The 24,539-nt window shown below is 42.9% G+C and overlaps 1 protein-coding gene across 1 annotated transcript; it reads left to right on the plus strand.

The window, feature by feature from the left end:
• Positions 1–334: 334 nt before the first annotated feature.
• On the plus strand, positions 335–16,301 carry camsap3 (calmodulin regulated spectrin-associated protein family, member 3; the record flags this gene model as incomplete). The annotated part of the gene is made up of 5 exons (XM_083780450.1): positions 335–567; positions 685–821; positions 15,355–15,620; positions 15,978–16,052; positions 16,260–16,301. The coding sequence occupies exons 2-5, from the start codon at positions 692–694 to the stop codon at positions 16,299–16,301; spliced, it is 513 nt and encodes a 170-aa protein (XP_083636576.1). The 5' UTR covers positions 335–567; positions 685–691.
• Positions 16,302–24,539: the final 8,238 nt, after the last annotated feature.

Genomic DNA, 24,539 nt, shown 5'->3' on the forward strand with positions numbered 1-24,539 from the left:
TTTTTGGGTGAACTACTCCTTTTAATCTATTTGTAACTCAGAGAGTGTACAAATGGAAGGGTTAATTTGTACACTCCCTGAGTTAATTCAACACTGGTGATAATGTCTGTGTATGCCTACTATCATGTACTATGTGAGACATCCTCCCCTGTCCACCTGCCAGCCAGCAGATGCACCTGTGTAACATACCTATACCTGCTGTTTGCGCTCACACGGCCTATGGCCCGCCCTCGCTGCTCACGCTCGGCTCCCATTGGACGGCTCGCCGGATGAGTGATGTCCGTGTGGAGTACCTGGGATTCAGTCATCGGCGGCGGGGCTCTCTGGTCTACACACTGAGCTGTAGCAGCAATGCGGATGAAGAGGGCAAAACGAGTGGAATATTGCGGCTTTATGAGATAATCCGATGGTCTGGGGGCTTCGCTAGGTTTCATTGTATATGACTTAAACCGTGATATTGTCTCCCAACCCGAGGGGTGAAGGATATCTGGAGTCTGGACTGGAAGCAGCTCCCGGGCGGATATTTTTCCTGACTAAACGCTTACCCACATCCGTATTCCAGCCCTGGTAATAATATGGAATAGACTAAACGTTACTCAAAAGGATGGTTGCTTGAGTTCCTAGGCTGCCTAGTAGCCTCGTCGCTTGAATTGCTCCTATATATTCTTTTTTACGATTCCACAGACTCGCTATGGTGGACTCCAGTGCCAGGAAGACTTTTGTAGTACCGGACATAAAGCCATTGGATTTGTATGATTGCACTAAGGCGAAAATATGCGCAAGTGTCGGATGGCTATTGGCAAAATCCTACGGCAATGCAGGTAGGTCAGTTTATATAGACTACGTGTGTTGGCCCGATGCTTAACAACCTATTCAGTCTGTTTTTGAAACCACTATTGTTTGCACAGTCCAGCATTTCTGCAGTATCCTAATGAAAAGCGCATGCATGTGACGTGTGTGTGTGTGTGTGTGTGTGTGTGTGTGTGTGAGAGAGACACACACACACACACACACACACACACACACACACACACACACACACACACACGAGCTCAGCGATTTTGGGCACACAAAGAGAGCAGCAGCACATGAAAGGTGAACCATGCACTCCTCCTATAGCCTATACACATCTCATTCTCACTCAGATGATCACAGTTTGACATTTGTATCAGAAAATAGGCCCCTCTCTTTACCCAGGCTTATCCATTATGGCTACTATACTGTATTTATTCTAATGTGTAGTGTAGTTTTAACATGAATTGATTTAAAACCATTTTGACACCTAGCATGGACAGCTACTACTACTGCTACTCTTAACATAATTGTAAACATCTACTTCCCCCAGGCTGCAGAAAATGCCCAAATACTTTGCCTTTGTGTCCTGCAACTTACTGCGTAAACACAATGTAGGATATAATTTGACTTTCCAGACACTATGCAGCCAACAAAGCTCACGAGCCAACCACCACCGGGGCATAGTCATGATGCGCAAACACACCCACATCCACATGAGAAGATCCTCCTTTAGATTTAAGACCATAAGCTATCATGGGACAGGTTTTGCCTCAGGTTTCAAATGTATCTCACAATATAGTCTGCTGTTGAAGGGAGTTCTAGTTAAGTCTGTTCCCACATTCATTTTTGCTGTGGTGTGGTGCCTATGGGCCTATAGTGTGTACTGTGTAGTATATCCCATAAAACAGCCAAATAGGCTGATGAACCTCATCATTTACTGGTCCTCAAATTGGCGTCCAGCCTCCAGGGGTCCTTGCTAGCTAATGCAAGCTATTCGATTGATGGTTATGAACCAAATGGACCAATCGCTACATGTAACTGTAACTTTGAGTGTATGAATGTAACTACATTGTTGTTGGTTTGGTTACATTTATTCACCCGTCAGAGTTAACTGAACACTGAGGATTTTACAGTGTAGATTGGGGTCCCATAATTCAAAATGCATCAAATGGGGGTTTGTGGTCGTCCTTTTAAACTATAAAGTTTGAGAAACTAGTCTGTTTACCTCACCAGCACGGTAGGAAAGAAGTAGTATACTATATGGTTCCTGTTGTGCAAATCAATAATAATAAAACGGGCTTAAGACATTTCATGAGGTCAGGTGTAAAGTAAAAAATCCTGGGTTACCCGGGCTCTAGGGCTCTTAGAGCGTTTAATCATATGCTACACTCCAACACTCTGAATTGGGCGAGGTGAACTTACTGGATTGTACTTTAAACAAAGTATGTGTTATGCAATCTCAGGCCATGGGTCCAGGACTCTAGCCTGCTGTTTGTCTACTCCCTCTCTCTCTCTGTGTGCTCTGTTTAGCACCTCAACCACGCCCACTAGTCAATGTCACCCTCCCCGTCAGTCCAAAGGACTCTGAGAGGCCTGAGAATGGCAGCAGGTTTTTTGTGTTTTGGCGTGCTCTCCCTCGTGCAGACAGTGTCCCTCCTGATTGCCAGCTTTTAATGGCCCTGCTGCTGAGCCGGTCTCAGTTGATATTTATTCCTGTTAACCCATTCTGACCTGAGATCAGATTCTAAAAATGTCAGTCGCTCTTCGATTTTTCAAAAAATAGCAGACCTACAAGCTCGTATCGCGCCACTCGGTGGCGCGATATGAGCTTGTAGATCTGCTATTTTTCAATAGCTAAAGCATGACATGATGCTGACACCAAAATTGGTGCCCGCCCAGAATGGGTTAAGGCAAAATGACATCATCTATCTATTCCCTTCCCAGAAATTCAACTGGTAGGACAACACGGCACATCATCAGGAGTCAGAGCAGATTGTCTGATGGCTCCTCCGGCCATCAGTGTCATTAATCTTCATGTAGCCAACAAGGTTAATCTCTGAATCACTTTTTCACTAAATGTGTTTTCATGTGTTCCAGATTTAGCCCAGATTTGTGGGGGTGGGACTATAGTGGACTGTAGCCTATTAGTTTATTCCTGGCAGGCAGGGATGCTGTTATAGTACCGGTAGGCTAGGTTTTTGTGTTCCTGTCTGTTCCAGAAAAAAATAAATAGAGAAATAAGTGTTCTTTATTCTGGCCTAACTGTTCAGCATGACTAAGAAAAAGGTAGAAACCAGAGCACTGTCAGACATCAAGAAACTAACAGAGCATTCCTCTGTTGACAGTTACTTCAAGAGTGGACTCATAAAATAAAAAAGTCCACACTCCACAGCTTACCTTTCCACCAAATTGTCCCCACACAGCATCTTCATTCTGTCATTTCAGCCCTTGGGGAAAAACGTATGAACCATTCTGTTCTAGGATTTCCCTTTAGGGGCACTCTGGCCAGGCCCTTTGTGCTTGTTTGTATGTTTGAAAAGTATCTGAGAGCAACAACTAACAATTATGAGTGAGTGGTGCTCATTTTCCAGTCATGTAACGTTTTCCAGTCCCTTCCTGAGAAAATTCTGAAGGTGAAATGAAAGTTCCATGTCTACGCCGGGCAGGGAGTTATAAAACGTGTTTGTTTTTCACAGCCAAAACTGTTGCATTAGCTCCACCTGACTACAAAGCTGTTTGGATCAGTGTAAATGCCTGTAGGAATAATACTGACTCATCCTCTCCCCATCAGTGTAGCTGGGAGTCAACATTATGACCAGGACCTGAGAAGGATGCTTGCTTAGTTGTTGTAGGATTGTCCTCGACTGAAGTAATTCTTAGTCTTTATAATAGTCATGGGAATTTGTCGATAATCAATTAGTTGATATCGTCAGAAAATCTAAAATTGTGTTTCCTGAAAGCATACAATCATGTAGAGACCAGCCTTTTCAGATAGAGAGGTTGAGACTTAACGTTCTGTTGTTGATTTTTTCACAGTGGGTTCTTCTGTCTATTGAAAGTATATATAAAGGGTTTTAGAGTTCACAAGAGATGTGCATGGAAAAAAGCATTGGTTGACTAAGACCAAACTGACCTGAGATCAGATTCATACGAGGTTTCCACTGGACACACACTGGTCTGATTAACCCATTCTGACCTGAGATCAGATTCTAAAAATGTCAGTCGTTCTTCGATTTTTCAAAAAATATATGAGCTTGTAGATCTGCTATTTTTCAATAGCTAAAGCATAACATGATGCTGACACCAAAATGGGTGCCCGGTCAGAATGGGTTAACATGATTATTAACAGTAAGTACAGGTTGTACAGTCAAAGGTTATGCTAAAAAGATAACAAAAAGCCTGACCAAACCAACCATTAAGCCTAATTTAAAGTCCTATTTCCAGTTAATTAATTGGCTTAACTTGATTACTTCCCATCTTGTGGACATGAAATCTAGTGAGTGTTTTTTTTAACTGTCCCAAGTTAACTTTTACTGGAAACCAGTAGGTGTGTCAAGTTCAAGTTCACTTAACAAATTAGCATACTTCCGAGGCATTTAGTAATATAAGGCCTGCAAAGTCAATCTCATTATACCAATTTTATTACCAAGGTTGACATCTATGGCTGGGAGATAAAAATCAAATATCATTATTTTATTGGCCTAAATACCTCTATCAATAGTGTGACGATAATATCACTTTTATTTTGGGGATATCTGTTGGTGTATTTATTTACATGATTACGATTACATTTAATTAATTTAATGCAATTAAATAATGACAATAACTACAATAACTAAAATCAAATAATAGAACAGCTATAGTAGAACATACAAAATTAGATAATTTCATATTGTAATGCAGACTTTAATCACTTAAAACCTGGGGTCTGTTTTGGGCATGTTATTATCAGCATTAGTACTAGTAGGCAATAAAGTATTGATAAAACCAGGAAAAGACACGATATTGCATTGCAATATACAAAAAGCTAAATCCTGTCTCAACTTACTATTGTTTGTGTATAAGTACATCCGAATACAATGCAAATATTATGTGACGATAAATCGATGCAATCCTTCAGATGGTAAAATATTCCCAAATGCATTTTCAGATTGTTTATTCATCACTCCCCTGGTGTATAACGACAACCTTGAATGCTTCGCGTCGAGCCATATTTCTCTTTTGTAAATGCAGAAAGGTGTAATTTTCATTAAGTGACTGCTATACAACAACGTAATGATCTCTATCATAAAGATTGCAGACTACAGATTAACCCATTAAAGGACCTATAACATAAAATTCTACTTTTTCAATTTCTTTTGTTTTTTTGGAGCTCCCATGTGTGTTTTCTATCCCCACAAATAACCAATTTTGAACAATCAGGCCTTCATGTCATATGGGTGTTTTAATGGAAATTGCTCTCAGAAACAGCTCGACTGATTTTGGCCTCATCGTGATGTCATCAATGTCACCCTACTTTGTATAATTCCTCCATTTCTTCAGTCTTCAGTTGCAAATTTGCATTTCCACTTTGTTTACAATGTCCACCATTGTTGATTTTCCAAGCTGGCATGGAATGGAAACAAGCCTGGTTTTATCTAGCATGAGTATTATAATGACTCAAATATTAAATAATCTGCATATCAGCACCCTCTCCACCTCAGGACAGTGTGGTACTGCAGCTAAAACTGCTTTCAAAGTCCAGAAAGAATTGACAAGGCCTGGTTATATCAGAGTGGTGATTGAGGCTCAAACCATTAGAAATAACTTTGAGGGACATAGACAATATGATTATTAAATATTAAAAGCAGTTTTAAAATGCATGTTATTTGCGCTTTAACCCATTCTGACCGGGCACCCATTTTGGTGTCAGCATCATGTTATGCTTTAGCTATTTAAAAATAGCAGATCTACAAGCTCATATCGCGCCACCGAGTGGCGCGATACGAGCTTGTAGGTCTGCTATTTTTTGAAAAATCAATTTTTAGATTTTTTTTTAAATCTGATCTCAGGTCAGAATGGGTTCATCAGACCAGCGTGTGTCCAGTGGAAACCTCGTATGAATCTGATCTCAGGTCAGAATGGGTTAAGACCTGAAGCCGATTCTACAAATGTCTTCTAAATCCTAAATATGAAAAACATATGTTGCTATATCAGTAGTGCTCAAACCTTTTCATGTCAAGGAGCCCCAGAATTATGTTTTTGGCTGCTGAGCCCCATTTAAAAATATTTTGCAATAGAAGCAAAGATTTGAGTTAAATATATTCAAAGGTTTGCATACATTTTCAAGATTTTTGAATAGCCAAAGTATGACAAAAAAAGTTAAAAGAACCAAAAATATAAAGAGAAGCTCCGGGCAACAGATCTTTGCACAATCAAAAGTATTTATTTTGCAAGCTTTCGGTCTACTGAAGAAGGTCAGTAGACCGAAAGCTTGCAAAATAAATACTTTGTGCACAGATCTGTGCCCGGACTCCCCGGAGCTTCTCTTTATATATTTTTCGAATAGCCACAAAGTATGAAATTAAAGTGGTTTACTTTTTGGAGGTTCCCAAACGAAGGCCATGCACCCCCTGTTACCTCCTGACCCCCCCCCCCCCCCCCCCCCCCCACACATAGAAATATAAATTGCATAAGCTATATAGAGACATACATTTCCTATTCATCCACATGCACATATATGAACTTGAATATGGCGTATATAATCTATATATTGCATGCACCACAAGCCACAAGGGGTGCACGCACCACAGTTTGGGAACCACTGGGTTAAAGGATCATCAATAACCATTGATTTCAGTTGATGTAGATTCTATTCTAGGTATTAGGCTGTATGTTTGTTACTCAGTGACAATGACCAGCTTATAGCGGTTGGAATTAGTACAGAAACATAAATATAAAGATATAACCAAAGACAGTGTGTTCAGAAAGCAATTTCCTTTTACAATTACATTTGTTTTACCAACATACTTTACTCGTTTACTCAAGATAATATTCTAATGAGGGCTAATGACTATGCAGCAAAAGATATCCCATGTCACACCACATTTTTTAAAGAAAAATGCTCAGCATGGACAATATTGCACAGTTCTACATAACATGCCCCCAGCAAAAGTAGTTAATATATAGCGTCACAATAATTTTAACCACTTTATCCATTTATGGATGTATTTGTTTTTACGTACGGTTCAGATCAGACACAAGACATGGCTCATATCTGAACCCATTTGATTTGATGTTGGGAACCCTTGCTGACGTCAGGCAGGGTTTGAACCCACAACCTTCTGCATGAAAGGCATATGCTCTAACCACTACACTAAGGCAGCCATGTTGGCTATTTTGAATTTCTTTAACATGAATCTTGTCTTCTGGGGGTCCCTTTCACAAAACATTTTCAGGGGAGAAGCGGGGTCCGCACGCAAATATATATAAATGTTGGTGTCCAGCCATGGCATGAAAAAGTTTGACAACTAGTACACACTGCCCTACAAAGCCACAGTGCAGTAACTATGAACAAAAGTGTAATTGGAAAATCACACCTGTGTGAAGTGAGGGGCGCTAATATATTAAAGTCTAACGGTAATGTAATGGTGATGTAAAACAAACGGCGCCAACACAAACATTAAATGCCATTAACAACAAAGAGACAATATGACGTAAATGGCACATTATGATGTAAATCTTCCCTTCATTGTCAACGGCCTTTACAAAACCAACATTGAACTAAAGACGAACCTTAAACCTGTGTATAGGAGGGCCCCTCAAAAATGGGTTTAAATGTAACTGAGATATCGGCATATAAGTGATATTACACGAATTGTTTATCTCTTCTTGAGGTAATTGTTTATCCCCCATAATCACAAACTACTTTTCGAATACACAATGAAGTCGGTGTGTCCAGAAACGTAGTTACGGCACTTTGGCTTTGTAAGACTGTACTGTACTGTACTGTACTGTACTCTACTGTATATTCTACTGTAGAGAGTTGGTGTTCCCTGCCAGGCTTGTGGCTCCGCTGTACTGCATGTAGTCTTTGCTTTGTACTCTAGATATGCCTGTTTTTTCATCAAGGTGCTGGGATTAAAGGACTTGAGGTCACATGTAGGCTAGAGAGAATGACACGCCTCCTCTCTCACTGCTGCCATTTTGGAGCATTATAACAAGACCTGGCTTTGTCCTAAAACCAGAGCATATAATCGTCTCTGTTTGATACCTTTCACCACGTGGTGAAGCGTTTTGAAACTTTCTGTGTTCCAGGACATTCACATAAGAAAAACAAAGGTGAAGTATTCCATCTGTAAAATGTTTCCCAGAAATTCTACGACGAGGAACATTCAGCAATCAGAAGATTACAGTAGTTTTCCCCTTTTCGGAAGACATTGCACAGGTCAACAATAACACTTGTGTAGTGTTATTATAGTGTAGAACCGAATAACCAAGTCTTAAGAATAAAAGGGAAATTGTTTATTGCTAAGGATGACATTTGAGCCCCAGCTTCCTCTGTCTGGAAGCTTAGTTTGCACACTTCTGCACATCTGAGCTCTTATGAATTATTGAATCCACACCAGTGTTTGTGAAGGGGTTCTATCACACAACCAGGCAACTCGCATCGTCATCAGGTCAGTTTTTGCAGACGGCTGTGCCACTTAATTAATACGAAGAGCTTCTTAATGTTCACTCAGTCACCATGACGACCAGGCTCAAAATCCAATGCTGCATGGTCAGTCCTCTTGGGTCTAAAGTGGAAGAAGGGACAGGGGTTTTGACCTTACTGATTGGTTAATCAAAGAAAATTATAGATTTTGGGGGGGAACCAAAAATAGCAGATCTAAACGCTCACAATGCCTCGTGATGCGGCATTGTGGTGAGATATTCTTGCGTGCGACAGTCATATTATGATGAACTTTGAAGTATTAAAAGTAGGGCTTTAGTGGTCAATCAGACTAACCGATTCAGTCGATTTATGAATTTGATGATCACATAAGCATGCATCATGCTTGCTAAGGAAATAATCAATAGGTGCAGGCAGCCCCACGGCTTCTCCCCAGAGGAGCTACAGTAGCCTGGTTGGTTCTCACACACTGCAGTTGTTTTCAGCTGAGCTGACCCTTGTGTTTGTTTGGATGTGTTTGTTTCTTTGTGTCTGGGTGACGCCTGCCAGACACGTGTGTGTATAATGTTTGTGACATGACCAGCATGCTTTGCTAACTCAATCAATCAATTGGGTAGAGGGAGGGACACATGATGGCCATTTTTTCATCTGCAGCAATGGCCTATCGGGCCTGCAGGTCCTGTAAAATACTGTAAAAGCTTACACTACACAGCTGAGCTCACTGAAGCAACGTTGGCAAATATTATCTGCATTAAATCCATTACATACTGTAGTAGTAGTAGCAGTTCTTCAACCATCTTCTATGTCGTGGTCTGTGTTTGTAACCACTCAAGCCGTATATACCTGGTCCTTGTCGTAGCATGTATAGCTTTAATAGCAAGTTCGGAGCTACCAATGTATTACCCGTATTGCTTCCAAGATCATCAGACTTCCTACACCCACACTCTCTGATATGAACAATAAGGTTATAAGGCCATCATGGTTAGAAATGTCGATATCAAATGACACTGATCATCCCCTGGATCGCTTTTTCAACTTCATGCCAGGCATCTGGACATGAGGTCGCGTGCACACATCCGCCTCGTTGACGGCAGACTGCTGGGCGAGCGCTGGTGCTTTGGCATGGCGGACCAACATGGAATTAATTCTGTACTGGCCATAATTAGTAGCATGTCTTGAGTGTCCAGGGTTTGACGAGGTCAGATCAACAATTCAACATGTGGAATGTCAGAACAGGTCAGCTCCATACAGTATGGAGATCCAAGGGTGGTAGCGGGGACATTATCTTGACTGTACAGATACAGAACCTTCCTGTGGAATAAGGTCCTCTTTAGTAGGAGTTTTGTCCTCAGCCATTTAATTGCAAACAAACTGCCCCGTCGATAGGATGGTTCTGTGCACAGTGGGGACCTCATGTTAAAGTATTGTCTTGGTGATATGTTTTTCTGTGTTATGCTTTTTTGTCTCCACCAGGCAAGGCATGGGGAGAGAGTATGTTTTGCACTCTGTCCGTCCGCGCGCGCGTGTGTGTGTGTCCGTCTGTCCGTCTGTGAACAGCTAATCTCCGGCACCGTTGGCTTGATCGCAGCCATACTCCCTGAATGCCACAGCTGAACCTTTGCCCCAAGGTTTTAGCGCCACCAGGAGGCCGCTTTGTGCAAAACATTTTTTTGGACAGTACACCTACAGATTTTGTCCAAACATCACGCAAATTGCTACACAGTCTCTCTAGACTAGAGCCATTCAACAAAACTGGTCGTTCAGAGGACTCCATCCTGATTGGCTAATATAATATTGGCTTCCAAAGTTCGCAGGAGTGCTCAGTTTCAAACAAAATGCCGCAAATCATGAACACCTCATGAACACCTCCGTGAAATTGTGCACGCACATTCCCACTAGGCAGAGGAAGAAATGCCACTGGAACATTTTCAACTCTATCGGCGCTATAACTGGCCGATTAGTGTTTTTACCTCTAACTGCACGGATCTGTGTAAAACCATGTATGCACACTCCCTAGAGGCCAAGGACAAACCTTTGCCTGGAATTTTTCACATCTGCTCTTTATAGCGCCACCAGGAGGCCGACGTATGTAAAACACACTTTCTAATATAACTTCTTCAGATTGTATCCAAATGTCACGCAAATCGGTACACATGTTCTCCATAGTCATGTGATCAAGACGGGTTTGTTTGAATTCTCATAATCCATCCTGATTGGCTTCTAAAGTTTTCAGGAGTAGCCCGTTTTGTACAAATCGCCACAACTCCTCAACGCAGCGTCCGATTGCGGTGAAACTGTGCATGCATATTCCCACTAGGCTGAGGAAGAAATGCATATTCCCACTAGGCTGAGGAAGAAATGCATATTCCCACTAGGCTGAGGAAGAAATGCATATTCCCACTAGGCTGAGGAAGAAATGCCACTAGACAGTTTTCAAATCAGCGTCATGGTGGCGCTACAACATGCCAAGTCGCGACACACACACACACACACACACACACACACACACACACACAAACAAAACATGTTTATATTACTCCTAGCTCTGGTCCATAGCCTTCTACTGCTTCGATTCTGCCCTGCAGTAAGGCTATGTGACTATCAGTATTAAATCTCAAATCTCAATCAGACCAGCCTCTCCTCTTTTGTGGAAATCTCACAGACGTTTGACCTACTCACCAATACAAAGACGGGTTGTGTCAATATAGAAAGACTACTTTCCTTAGTGGACGCACTCTGAGCCCCCCCCCACCACACGTATAAACGGTACTTTTTGGCCAAAAAGGGATTTTGTTTCCACCGGAAAAAAATACTTTTAGTTACTCCGCTGCGCCCTCTACCGATATTGCCCAGAGAACTGCCTTATAGAGAATATTTGTCCTCCGGTGAAAATAAATCCCTTTCTTGCCAAAAAGTAACATCACACACTCCTGTCCTCTTGGTGGAGACCTGGGCACAGAAGGGCACTTTTTCTAGTTTTTCTTTTTTTGGCGGGTGTTTTGAACAGTCTTGTGAAGCGTAAGAAGAATATCCTTCGGGACAATAACGTTTATTATTATTAACTTGTAGGCCTGGTATTTATATTTATTTATTTTCAAATTGTTTGATTCTTTTTTTCACTTTCCCAAAATAGGGATCGCAGGTTGCAAGTGGTTAATAATAACGGCTCCGGCCCAGGCCGTAGCGTAACGGTCTGTGCACCGGACTGGTGATCCAGTCGCAGTGTGCCGCGGGTTCGACTCCCGGACCCGACACGGCCTTTACTGCATGTCATCCCCCCATCTCTCTCCCGTTTCCTGTCAGCCTACTGTCTGTCCCTTCAAAAATCAATAAAAGGCGTAAGCCGCAAAAAAATATCTTTAAAAAAATAAATAATAATAACGGCTCCAACCACCCACTATCCAGAATGGTCTGCAAAGAGACACGTTTAACTTTTGCCTTTTCCAAAGCCCAACAGACTCTGAACCTCTCAGCCATGAGAGTAAAGGGCCTCACACACCGGCGGCGTCCGACGCGCATTCACGCCTCGCCTGACGCTCCGATACGCCACCGTTCTATTCTCCAGGCCCTGTGCCGCGTCGCTGCGCACCCGGTGTGTGTTGGGCTTAATACGCACTTACGCAGGCTGCTGCTTCACTTAGCTAACTTCTGCACGCAGACACAAATGTTTGCTATCTAAATACGATCCTGTGGGTTTGTGGTGGTATCAACATTCAGGTGATGTATTTCGTTTTTTCTTCTAATGCATAGATGGGCAATAGGCCTCTTGGCCTCCACCGTCTGTCGTTGCGCTTGCTCTATATTTTCTTGAGACATTTAATGAGAAAATGGTTTGGTCTGGATCTTCACCCGGTTTGTTTTTTGCGCTGCGGGTGACACACCAATGTCATTCATAGCTCCGCTTTCCTGTAGGGAAATGATGCTCTTATCGTCCACATTAATCTCTGAGCTGTGTCATTTGCATCCAACTTTACATTTTCTTTTACCTTTTCCTATTTTTACACGTCATTATCAGTATGTATGTGACATGAGTCATCAGTTTTTTCCTCATGTGTTATTTTGTTTTAGCCACTTTCAACCAGGCTTTTCTTTGGCATATCAACATTGTTAAAATGTTGGAAAACATTCAAATAGGGCTTCAGTGGTACCCTGAATGCTAGTAGACTGAAAGTGAGAATATTTGGAAGGGTTTGGTTTTTCCATATGCCCCTGGCCTGCCCATCGGAGTTGAAAGGCACACAATGGTGTTCACAACAAAATGGGCCATGTGGCGTGAGTCACACAGCTGTTCTGCACCTATAGTCATCAGGCAGCGAGAGGGAGCCATGGACACTGTGCTCTGTCATGCTTTTTGTCCTGTTGCATTGTCTGATGTCAATGGATACATTACAGGAATTTCATGAGGCAACAGCATGGCCATATCTCTCACCTGTGGTGGTGATCCTTTTTTAGTGTTCCCTCTCAGGTCTCTGTACTGCACCAAACACACACACAGTTGTTGAAGTGGTTAGTATTTCATCTCGTCAACCTGTAGGGCGTTTCAAAAGGAGAGCAATGCTGAGTTCAGTATGTATGTTTGTTTACTCGTATAGGCCTCTGTCTGCAGTGGTTCTCGATGTCGGTCCGGGGACAACCAGGGATCCAAATGGACACCACAAGTCTGTAACTCTGAGAGTGAGCAAATTGTACCAAATATGGACCCTCACGTTCATACTTTGTCCATGTGTACACTCTCTGAGTTAAATAAACACTGAGGATTTTACAGTGTAGAGATATTTTGTTTTTTATAATCAAATGTGGTCCGTGGTCAAATGCATATTAAACTGGAGGTCCTTCAAATTCAGAAGGTCAAGTATCAATGGTGTATTGGCTTGTTTTGTCATCTCTGAATGTGGTGAAACCAATTTCCCAGAGGGCATGTCAGTCAAGTGTGTTTCAGGGGAAATGTTTATTCTGGTCTCATTTACAGATAAAAAAGGAAGAAACAGTCCAAAGTTTATTTAGCCTACTAATAACTTAATTAATTGCCTAACTCAACCAGCTTGTTGGGAATTAAGCTACCACAGTGCATAGCATTGACATACACGTAAGTCCACCAGGCTATTCAGACATGGAATTAAAATGTCCCTGTTTGTATCCGGCTCCAACTACTATGGTTCACTCCACTCACTTTTATTCATCAACACACGTTACATGCAGGTTTTACATTTGGTTCTGTGGAGACCGGAGCTCTGATATATCCAGAAACACAGCAGCAGATTATCACAGTCCTTGGAAAAACAAGTGGCATTGCATCTGGTAATCCTCAGACGCTAACCTTCTGGGCCACGCATGCCTCACTAGCCCTGAGTGACGCCTGCTGATTATTACTACTGGATGTGTTCACGATAGCTGTTGACTGGCTCTGGATAAACATGTGACCCTGATGGGTCCTGGAATGCACCGTGGCATCATATCAGTGGAGGGACAACTGTGTTGTTTGCACTGCAGACAAGGAGGGAAATGCATAAGACTTTACTGTATAGGAAAGGTGAAATTGGACCCGCCTCGTCCTCATATCCACTTGACTGCCTTCAGGCCTTTTGACTTATTTACGGTTGATTTAAAACAACACACACACACACTGTATAGTTATACTCCTCTCACTAGCTCGTAGGCCCTTTTACCTTATCTCTCACTCTAATGCACACACATACACAAACAAGCATGCTTCATTTAACCCCTGCTAGGCTCACTCACTCAGATGATTATAGCCCCAGGGTATAGACCATGTCACCAGTTGTCTCAATCTGCCTCTGTAGCGTGGCGGCTGCACAGCCCTGGTGGTTCCATCGTTATAACTTAGCAGATGCTCTCTTATCCAGAGCCTCTTGCAAAGAGCAAGATCACAAGGCTGCTTTTCTTTGACTGAAGACGAAGAGGTTAGTAGAGTTGATGGTAGAGTTGATGGTGTCATGTCAGCCTGCTCCCTAATCTATTACTATTTACAGAACACTCAGAGGCCCCTTTTCCACCGGTTGGTTCCCAGTGGGAACCGGTTCAGTTCTTTTTGGTTTTTAGTCCATGAGCCAGAGCTCCAAAATTGAAACGTTAATTATGAATTGAGTGGGCAAAACCATACCTATATTAGATTGTTATCACCATGAAACTTCCCCAATTGAGTACTTACATGAAGACAATGATTTATTGTATTACAAATTTTACATTTTTTAATATGCAAATGAGGCATTATGTAGGAAAATATGAAAAAATATGAAAAAGCTACTACTGTGGAAGGGTTATGTATTTATTTACTTGTATTGATCCTATAAACAATTTAATATAGTGTATAGTTCATCCACAAATGTTGGACCTCTGGCTCATGGACTAAAAACCAAAAAGAACTGAACCGGTTCCCACTGGGAACCAACCGGTGGAAAAGGTGTCACAGATCCTATTTATCATCTCCACTCTCCACCCTTCAATTGTGTTTTGTTGCTTGATTGATTGAAATATTTATTAACAGTTTGCAGAATTTACAGTACATTTCAAGCACAAACTCAATACAAAGACTGTTAACTGTGAGTGGACGACCCAATTAAGCATTACACTTGTTTACAACAGGGTCCACATTGTTCAATTCATCAAAACATTTAGAGACATACAAATAGACATTTCTATGTAGCTAAAGTACAGAACAGGAATTCATCATATAGGAAGCAAAAAGGGAAAAGATACACATACAGTGAGGGGAAAAGGGGATTTTACAGAGGCCAGTTTCGAATTGCAGCCGTCCGTAGGTGCCCTTTGAGAGCGGTTTTGAAGGAGTGTTGCTTGCAGTACTAACTGTTATCTCTCTAGTAGTGTAACATTACTCCCAGGCATCTCTCTGACGACAAACATCTCTGTGTGTTTTGTCTCTTGTGTAGAGAATGTCCCCGTGGAGCTGCGTGACCCCTTCTACTGCGACCAGTATGAGCAGGAACACCTCAAACCGCCCGTCACGCGTCTCCTGCTGTCCTCCGAACTCTACTGCCGCACCTACAGCCTGCTGCTGGGGGCAAACGCTGCCGACGCTCCCCCCAAGGACAACACTGCCCTGCTGCAGCTCCTTGATAAGAGAGGCGTGGCCCCCGCCGACGACCAGGGCACGCCGCTGAGCGACGCAGACCTCCGGCGCAAACCCATCAAAATGGTAAAGATGTGTTTATTTGCAGACTCACTCGATTAGAACACTTACCGTAACTTATTCCATACCAGTTTGTGCTCGCCTGGCCATAATAATAAATTAATTTAAGGAACGGTTGATTTATGTTGGCTAAAGAGGCTACCACAGTTTTTCAGATGAGTCACAGCATGCCATTGACTCGACTCATAGGGACCCATGTGCTGATCATCCTCAGCCTTGACCTGCTCACCAGTGGGGCTATAATACAAGAAGGGGTAGGATGGCATTAGTTGTGGATGTGAGAGACCCGTTTATGCTTTGATTTGTGGGATTAAAGAACATCAAAAAAGGAACCCCCACCCCCCATCTCATCCCAACACCCAGAAAATCCCCACCCTTCCCCACCCACACTGCCTGCTCCAGCTGATCCCTGAAGCTGAGTGGATGTCCGCTGGGAGGGTCACGGCAGTCTGCTCTGGGTGACGCGGAATGAATGCTGCCTTTAATGCTCAAGTGAGGCGGGAGGGAGAGCCTGGACGGGAACACAATAGGTGGTCCACATCAGGTGGGGAACAATGGCGGAACAGTTTCAGTGAAACAGGAGACGCCGTGTCGAGAGAGAGAGCACTCTGCCCCCTGTCTTATGTTCTTAATATGCTCTCGCAGGCTGTGAATCCAGAGAAACTGGTTTATCATCCTAGCTCTTGACAATGAATGTGTGTGTCTCTCTCTCTCTCTCTCTTCTGCCCCCCCCCCCTCTCTAGTCAGTGTATGTTTGGGGGGTGCGGGTGGTACTTGCTAATGATTTCATTTGATGCAGTGGTAGTAGTCGCATTTGTTGCAGCTGATGGTGATGGTTAAGGTCAGAAAGGAAATGTCCAGTGTCCATTATCTTGAGATGTTAGCTTCTGCCCGGCAGCTGGCTTTATGCGGTGCAGTACGTAGTTCAGACTAGTCATTTGTCCGACAAACGACAACCTACCTCAAACCCTAACCATAACCGCAAGCACGGGAGCAGCGCATGTCCGCATGTCGGACTAATGCTCACACACTACATGTGGTCCCCGGCTTTATGTTTTTGCTTTATTCACTTTAATTATTTTAATGGGAAAACGCTGGTGGTTCAGAACGAGAAACGACTACACTTCTGACCTACTTGTCAAGGCAGGCGAGTTCACTGTAACCCAGTTTTCTGTAGAAATCCTTCCTTCATCAGTTCATCCAATACGTCGTCTTCATTATGCGATGACAAAGACCAGCAAAGCCCAGCCATCTTGCTTCGTGCACACACATGTTTATGTTTTGAAAGCCAGAGAGGAAATCTCTTGGGGTCTGACTGTGTAGAGAAGGAGTTCCCCTCGCAGTCAGCTGAAAGCTGTTCTCTCCATATGCTCTCTAGTGGCCACTGGAGCAGGTCGTGTGTGTGTCAGTGCCATGGTGATGATGAGCATAATGTAATATAATATATATATTATAAAACAAAACATAGCATAGTATTGCAGTTCGTACTAGGGCTATTGTCTGAGGGCTACTCAGTCTGTCAGACCATTTCCACTTGCTTTGGATATAACTAATACATTGGAGTGTTCTATCAATTCGTACACCATAGCTTGCATGTTGTTGAGGTTCATTTCATTCGCCTAAGAAACTGAAACTGCAGAGTCTTATCTTCGCTATTGGAACTGTTGTTTTATCTGGTGATTGATAATAAGAAGAGCACTGCAGGGCAAAGGAAATTGTGGAATAGTTTCACCTGCTGATGCTCCTACTCAGTAGGAGCATCAGCAGGTGAAACTATACCACAATTTAGGATTTATTTACAGTAGGAGCATGCATTGTATACAGTAGGACCTACTGTATACAATACATGCTCCTACTGTACAATACATGCCTCAAGGTACTTGGGAATTGAAGTGGTTACAACATTGTGGCCATGACAATGATACTGCAGTGTAGTAGTATGGTGTGTGTCCCACAGCATGCCATTAGCATGGTATGGCAGTAATATGATAGGCAAATTGTTCAAGCTTTTTGTCTGTGCAATGTGCATGTATTGTACCCTATGTGCATGCATCATGTGTGGGTACATGGCATGACTCATGAGTGTGTATTCTGTCTCGGCTGTGGGTGATGCTTGCTATCAGGCCAGCTACGTACTATAAGCTTTTGACTGTCAAAGGCCTTGCACTAAACTCCAAACTTGCCTATTAGTGCTGCTGCAGCAGCTACCGTTGGTATAGCAGTGCTATGTAGGCTTGTCACAATTATTACATAATCGTCTGATTGCAATTGTTTGAGATGATTGATTTCAATTATCTTTGCATAATCGTCAAACTGTCTGTTACTGCAGCTGAGTTCTCAGTTGGCTGCAGTGCTATGTGAGAGAGCATACAGCTAACCCCCTCAAGGGTCCTTGAAGTTCCGGGGGGAATTTGTTCGACCCAAAAATAGTTTTCACGTTCTGAGTTGGCTTCGCCCAAGGCTTAAAAAGGTCTTTAAATAAATACTTTTTGAAACGTCTACGGGAGAAATCCATAGTAGATGCTTTTCCTCTGGGTCTGTCGTTGTCATGAAAGGCGGCGGGGCTGCGATTCTCTATTGGAATAGAGGGACTGTTCACTGTTGGCAGTCGAACTATTGGTTGTCGGACTATTGGTTGTCGGACTATTGGTTGTCGGACTATTGGTTGTCGGACTATTGGTTGTCGGACTATTGGATGTCAGACACAAATTGCTGTTCCTTGGAGTGGCTGCACCACTCAAAAATAAATATTTGTCTAAATGTTGGTATTCAAATATTATTCCATTCTATTCTTTTATAACAATAATTTTTTTATGGGGTCACTGGCACAAATTATTTTCAGATGGGAGTCTGTGGCCAAATACATAATCATCTGGGGGTCCTTGGTGTGTGTGTGTGTGTGTGTGTGTGTGCGTGTGTGTGTGTGTGTGTGTGTGTGTGTGTGTGTGTGTGTGTGTGTGTGTGTGTGTGTGTGTGTGCGCGTGTGCGGCAGGGAAAAGTGGGTCATGCGGCAGCATTAGGAGGATGGACCATCAATGCGGCCAATAAACCGCTTTACTTTGGAGCAGCAGGATGGAATCTGCTGCAGCGCTGCCTGCTTTACTGCATATCAAAGCTCAAATTGCCGTCGGGTGGAAACCTTGTATGTCCAAAAACAGTTACTGTTCAGGAGGAAATGGGAGAAGAACAGTAGTTATGACACAGTGCACACATGACAGACACCGACACGAGCTGTGCCTGTTCAATCACTCTGAATCTCCCTGCTCCCTCTGCCATGCCCTGGTAGCTGGCAGTCTTTCCCTGGTGGCCCAGCCCCCCATCACTCCTCGGATTGAGGATAAAGATCTGACTGTGAAGATTAGGGGATAATCTGCCAGCCAGACGGACTGTCATCCGCATATGACCCATCAGCGAGGACCACGGATGTATCTAGCATCTTCTCCGGAAAACGTCAAACCTATGTGTCACATCATTGTTTCTGGAGAGCTGCTATATCAAGTCGAAGTGTTAAATTGCAATGGTAGTATTTATACTACGGAAAACCTTAGCTATTGTCAGTGGTTCCACCATACTTCTATATTTGCTCCCACTGCTCTGAAGTCAGTTGTGTAGCCGTTAGCAGTGCTAACACTCTCTCTGAACACTTGGTCTCAAACCATACTGCTGTGTCGGCAGGTTTTTCGGTCAAGCGAGCATCGATCAAAAGCTCAGTTGAAATTAGCACTGGCACGCTCTTATCTACCGGATCAGGAATGGTAAACATTGTCTCGCAACATTTGCTCTGTCACGGGAAAAATTGCGTGGGCTGGAGATTATGCTTTTTCTTTTTGCAAGTGGAGACAATAAAAGCTTGTTGCAAGACCTCATAATGTGCTGGCCTTATCCAGATGGGGATTGGAATAATGCTAACCTAGTTTTTCTTGCTTTAAGCAGTTAGGCGTGTCAGTGCTGATGGAACCGTGGGCCGTGAGAGTCGGCTTGGTAATGTTCTATCCAACACCCCAAATCGGGCCCCAGACCTGCCTGATCCCCATGTCTCAATCTTTCCCCGTAATAGGCATCAGTCGCTACACTGGGGTGGGATGGGGTTAAATCATATTTCACACATAATCAGATTTAGCCTTCATCATTTCATAATCACACATAATGACCAGCAAGGTGCCTTTACTTCCGGCTTGGTTGTGCTGTTATTGACATGTTCAGACATGGCATTAATGACGATGATTTATTTTCTGCTGGTCGATGTTCATTTCCCTCTGCCTGTCTGCCTGGTTCTCAGCATCATTCCTTTCATCGTGACTACGAGTGTGCGACTGCTTTCCTTCACACTTTAGCTGTATCTTCTCTGTAGTCCGCACCTCTCCAACACCGGTGCTCGAACCCGGCCCCTATCCTGTATTGCTTGCTAGCTAGACGTATCCAAATGGCATGTTAAGCTAGCAAGGCATTTCCAAATGGCAAAGCCAGTGTTGTTAAGCTGAGAGTACTACTGTGTGCAGGCTTGTGTTAAGGTGCATTGTGGGTCAGATAGCTGGTTGTTATGGTGATCCGGCTGGAAGGCTGTGTGCTGTGTGTTCCAGAGTTACTCCTCCTCGCTCCTCTCTCATTAGGGAAACTTGTGATTTGGCTTAGCGGAGCTCTCCAGCGTTGGCAACAGGGAATCCACAAGGCCCCCCCCCTGCTTCTCCCCTTTCATTCCTCTCTTTGGTAATGAATTACCCTCTCTCCACTCCCTCCAGAATAATTACTGTACAGCATAACAACAACATTCTCACTGAGGCCTTCATTCTTCTCTGCTTAATGCTCATCCTCTGTGGAGCGCATATGCCATATTTTTGGGTCCAATGCTGATCTCGATATTGGAGAGTCCTGGACCACAGTTTTGTGATCTTTTGACTGATATGTTGTAAAATGAAGTGCGAAATTGTGAAATCAACTAGAAAAACATTGAACTTATAAGCAGACAAATTAATTCAAATAAACCCAAATAGCATGTGATGGATCAAAATGAATTTGTGAATGAATGTATTAAACTTCAATGTATGAAAAGAACGTTAGTTCTTTTCTGAAAGTGAGGAAGGCACTTGTATGGAGGGCCCTGAACGGCATGGCCAGTGTTTGGAACTCTAAACCTCCCCCGTCAAACCAAACTCAGCTTCTTCTACGCAACGGTAGAGTCTGTTCTCCTACATGGCAGTGAATGCTGGATGACTGGAAGCAATGATGGAGGGCTCGTCTGAGGACGACCTAGACTAGAGAGACATTAACTTTAATTATACAATGAGCAACCAAACAAACAAGTTAATGTAAAATACACACACTGAACGTTGCTTTTATTTAGACATTTAAAGGAGAATTCCATGCTAGAATGCTTTCTTATCTTTCTTACCTTTCTTTGTAGTTGTTACGTCCCCACCAAAGAGGTCCAGGTGTTTTTTTGTGTGCAAAAACTCCTTATTGACTATTTTCCCTACCATAAGCCCTCAATGAATTGCATTGCATTGAATGGGGCTATGGGGTGTTATGCTAGTTCGCTTATTTCCATCGAAAGAAGTAGTAAAGTGTGCCGCTTGGGATATTATTTACATTATGAAGAGAGGATATATACAAAGAAATTATAATTTTGAGCGATGGAAATAAGTGAATTAGCACAACACCCCATAGCCCCATTCAATTCCCATTCAATTCAATGCAATTCATTTAGGGCTTATGGTAGGGGAAACAGCCAAAATAACATCTGGACCTCTTTGGTGGGGACGTAACAACTACAAAGGAAGGTAAGAAAGCCTTTTAGTATGGAATTCTCCTTTAAGTCCTATTCAAGAAATGCAGACATGCCCAGGCGGTGGCGTAACCGTCTGGGCACCCGACTGGTAATCCAGTCGCAGTGTGCCGCGGGTTCGACTCCCGAGCCCGACACGGCCTTTACTGCATGTCTTCCCCCATCTCTCTCCCGTTTCCTGTCAGCCTACTGTCTGTCCCTTCAAAAAAAAACCAATAAAAAAGGCGTAAGCCGCAAAAAAATATCTTAAAAAAAAAAAAAAAAGAAATGCAGACATAGCAGGTCTAAAAGCTTGCATCGTGTTGTGAGCTTGTAGATCTGCTATTTGTATTTAGCCTACAATGACATTCCCAAAATAGGTACGCCAGGTAGAGAGTTGTTACAAATCGGGAAACATTGTCTATATGTCTGCCGATACCAATGCCGTCAAAAAAGGCGTATAATAGCAGTATGTGTACCTGTGTCATGCATATTTTCTTTTTTAAGATGAGGGTTTCAGTTTCTGTATGAGAACTTAAACATAACACCTGTGATTTAAATGGGCTGGTTATCAAGATATGACTTATCTTGAGTGCACCGCAGACAGCGTTTGGATGATCTTTTGTCATTCATTAATTTAGGTTGTGCAATGGAATGCCAGAATGGAACAACATAATATGTTAGAAGTCTAACGTAGCCCAACCAACGATATATCCTGTCGTCGGGCTCTAATTCTCTCTTCTCTTTCTTCTCTCGCTCCTAACTGTTTTATCATCTGCTTCTTTCATGTACAAATTGCTAGTCTAGCCAATATATTTTAATTTGTTGCTTGGATGAGTTGAGATTCATTGTTTTGGCTGCTGTTTAAAGGAGAATTCCATGCTAAAAGGCTTTCTTACCTTTCTTTGTAGTTACGTCCCCACCAAAGAGGTCCAGGTGTTATTTTGTGCAAAAACTCCTTATTGGCTATTTTCCCTACCATAAGCCCTCAATGAATTGCATTGAATTGAATGGGGCTATGGGGTGTTGTGCTAATTCGCTTATTTCCATCTAAATAAGTAGTAAAGTGTGCCGCTTGGGATATTATTTACATTATGAAGAGAGGATATATACAAAAAATATATAATTATGAGCGATGGAAATAAGTGAATTAGCACAACACCCCATAGCCCCATTCAATTCCCATTCAACTCAATGCAATTAATTTAGGGTTTATGGTAGGGGGAAATAGCCAAAAAGGAGCTTTTGCACAAAATAACACCTGGACCTCTTTGGTGGGGACGTAACAACTACAAAGAAAGGTAAGAAAGCCTTTTAGTATGGAATTCTCCTTTAAGTAACAGCAGCCTCCTTGTATAATCCCATAACCTTTGGTCAACACAGCTGGAAAATCATATTTGGCCTCACCCCAGGACCAATGATAAAATGGCAATACAAAACAATGCAAGGTCATCCCAGATGACAAGCACCAGTACATGATAATTACACAGATACAGTATAGTGCTCAACTAGTCTTAATTCAGTTTTTTGTTCCCAATTGACTAGTGTAATCCGGTCTAGAGCCTGCCTACTAGTATCCCTATCTGGTTGGGGGGCACAATGAATGTTATTGTTCCTCCACATAATTGCTGGATCGAGTAGCCTATTAGCCTATAGTATTCCAAGAAAACTGGATTCCTAATATTTCACTTGTTTATGGGTTGACCCTACCACTATGACGGCTGACGCCCCTGCTTTCCAAGGGGAATTATTTTTGGGAGCACAGACCATATTAATTTCCACTGATTCTCTTGACCAGATAAAAATGTGCTAAATGAGTTGATCCTAGTCTACAGTAGCCTTATTGAGCAGGTCAACTGCAGAGAGAGAGAGAGATAAATGATGACTAGCATTCATTTTGTTTTGTATGCTCTTTGTGACAGATGGTTGCATAACTCGAGCATGCTCTGCCTACATGGGAAAACAGCCTTTATGCCACACGGTGAAGGCAAATGCTTCTGTTCTGGGAGCTTCCGTTTCCCGCACTTGATTAGCTATTCCCTCATCAGTCGTTGTCAATGTCTCAACCAATCCCATCATTTAATTTGCAGGCGTGACATTGAGCCAGACTGCAAGGCTTCACCTTTTCAGAGAGCGGTGGCTGCATCAGAGGAGTGCATGCATCACATGAAATGATAATGGCAAGCATGTCAGATAATTGTAAAAATTATGATCATTGACTGGAACGATACTCATTTGACCCGTATAATGGTTTTCTGAACCAGTCACTTCTTGGTGGTTCCCTGGCATTCCTCAGTCTACAGACAAACCTCAGTGCCTCAGCCTAAAGTCACTGTCTGTAGTACTGCAGACCTTTTCCACTAAATGGACAAGACATGTCGCACAGGCATACTCGAAACTCTCCCTCTAGGCCTGGCTGTTTGCAGGGTAAGAGAGACTAGTGACCAGGCCCCATGCTGTTCTGACTGCCTGACTGCAGTCATCTAGAGGGCCAGATCCAATTCTATCTGACAGGCCTTTGCTAGCATCGCCCTGTCCTGACTCCTGTCCTCCGCTTGCTCTGACTGGAGCTGCCCGGGTCAGCGCTTTACATCAAGGTTGAGTAGACAGACATGCAGACAGGCCTGATCTGATGTGAGAAACGGCATCACCGTCCACCTTCATATGTGAAGCCAAAATAATGTGTTATCGACCCATGTGTCCTGTCCACAGTAGTTCTTTTCCCTGTTATTTTTGCTAAGCAACAGATTGCACGCCATGCACTATGACATTTGTCTTGAAAAATAAATCCAGCTTTAGAGGTTAAGAATGCCTTGGCTCTAACAACATGGAATTTGTAAAGTAGTAAAATGTATCAGGCACTGGTTTACACAGATTAGGCTCAGACTGGAGAAATGGCCCTGTGATAAGAAGAATGCTTTGGTGACCTGCCTGTCCTCCCCATTGGTGGGAGTTAACTATTATAACTGGGACTCTGGGAGCTTCTTGCACTTAGCCAATAGTGAAGAGGGAGGGTCCCTGTGCTGCTGTCAACTGGTGAATAGTATGTCTGCAAATAGAGTTTGTGAAATAAGTTTACTTTGTCAGGGTAGCGGCGGAAAAAGGAAAGGTGTGTGTGTGTGTGTGTGTGTGTGTGTGTGTGTGTGTGTGTGTGTGTGTGTGTG

This window comes from Protomyctophum parallelum, assembly GCF_964188405.1.
Source record: "Protomyctophum parallelum genome assembly, chromosome: 13".
NCBI classification, from domain to species: Eukaryota; Metazoa; Chordata; class Actinopteri; order Myctophiformes; family Myctophidae; genus Protomyctophum; species Protomyctophum parallelum.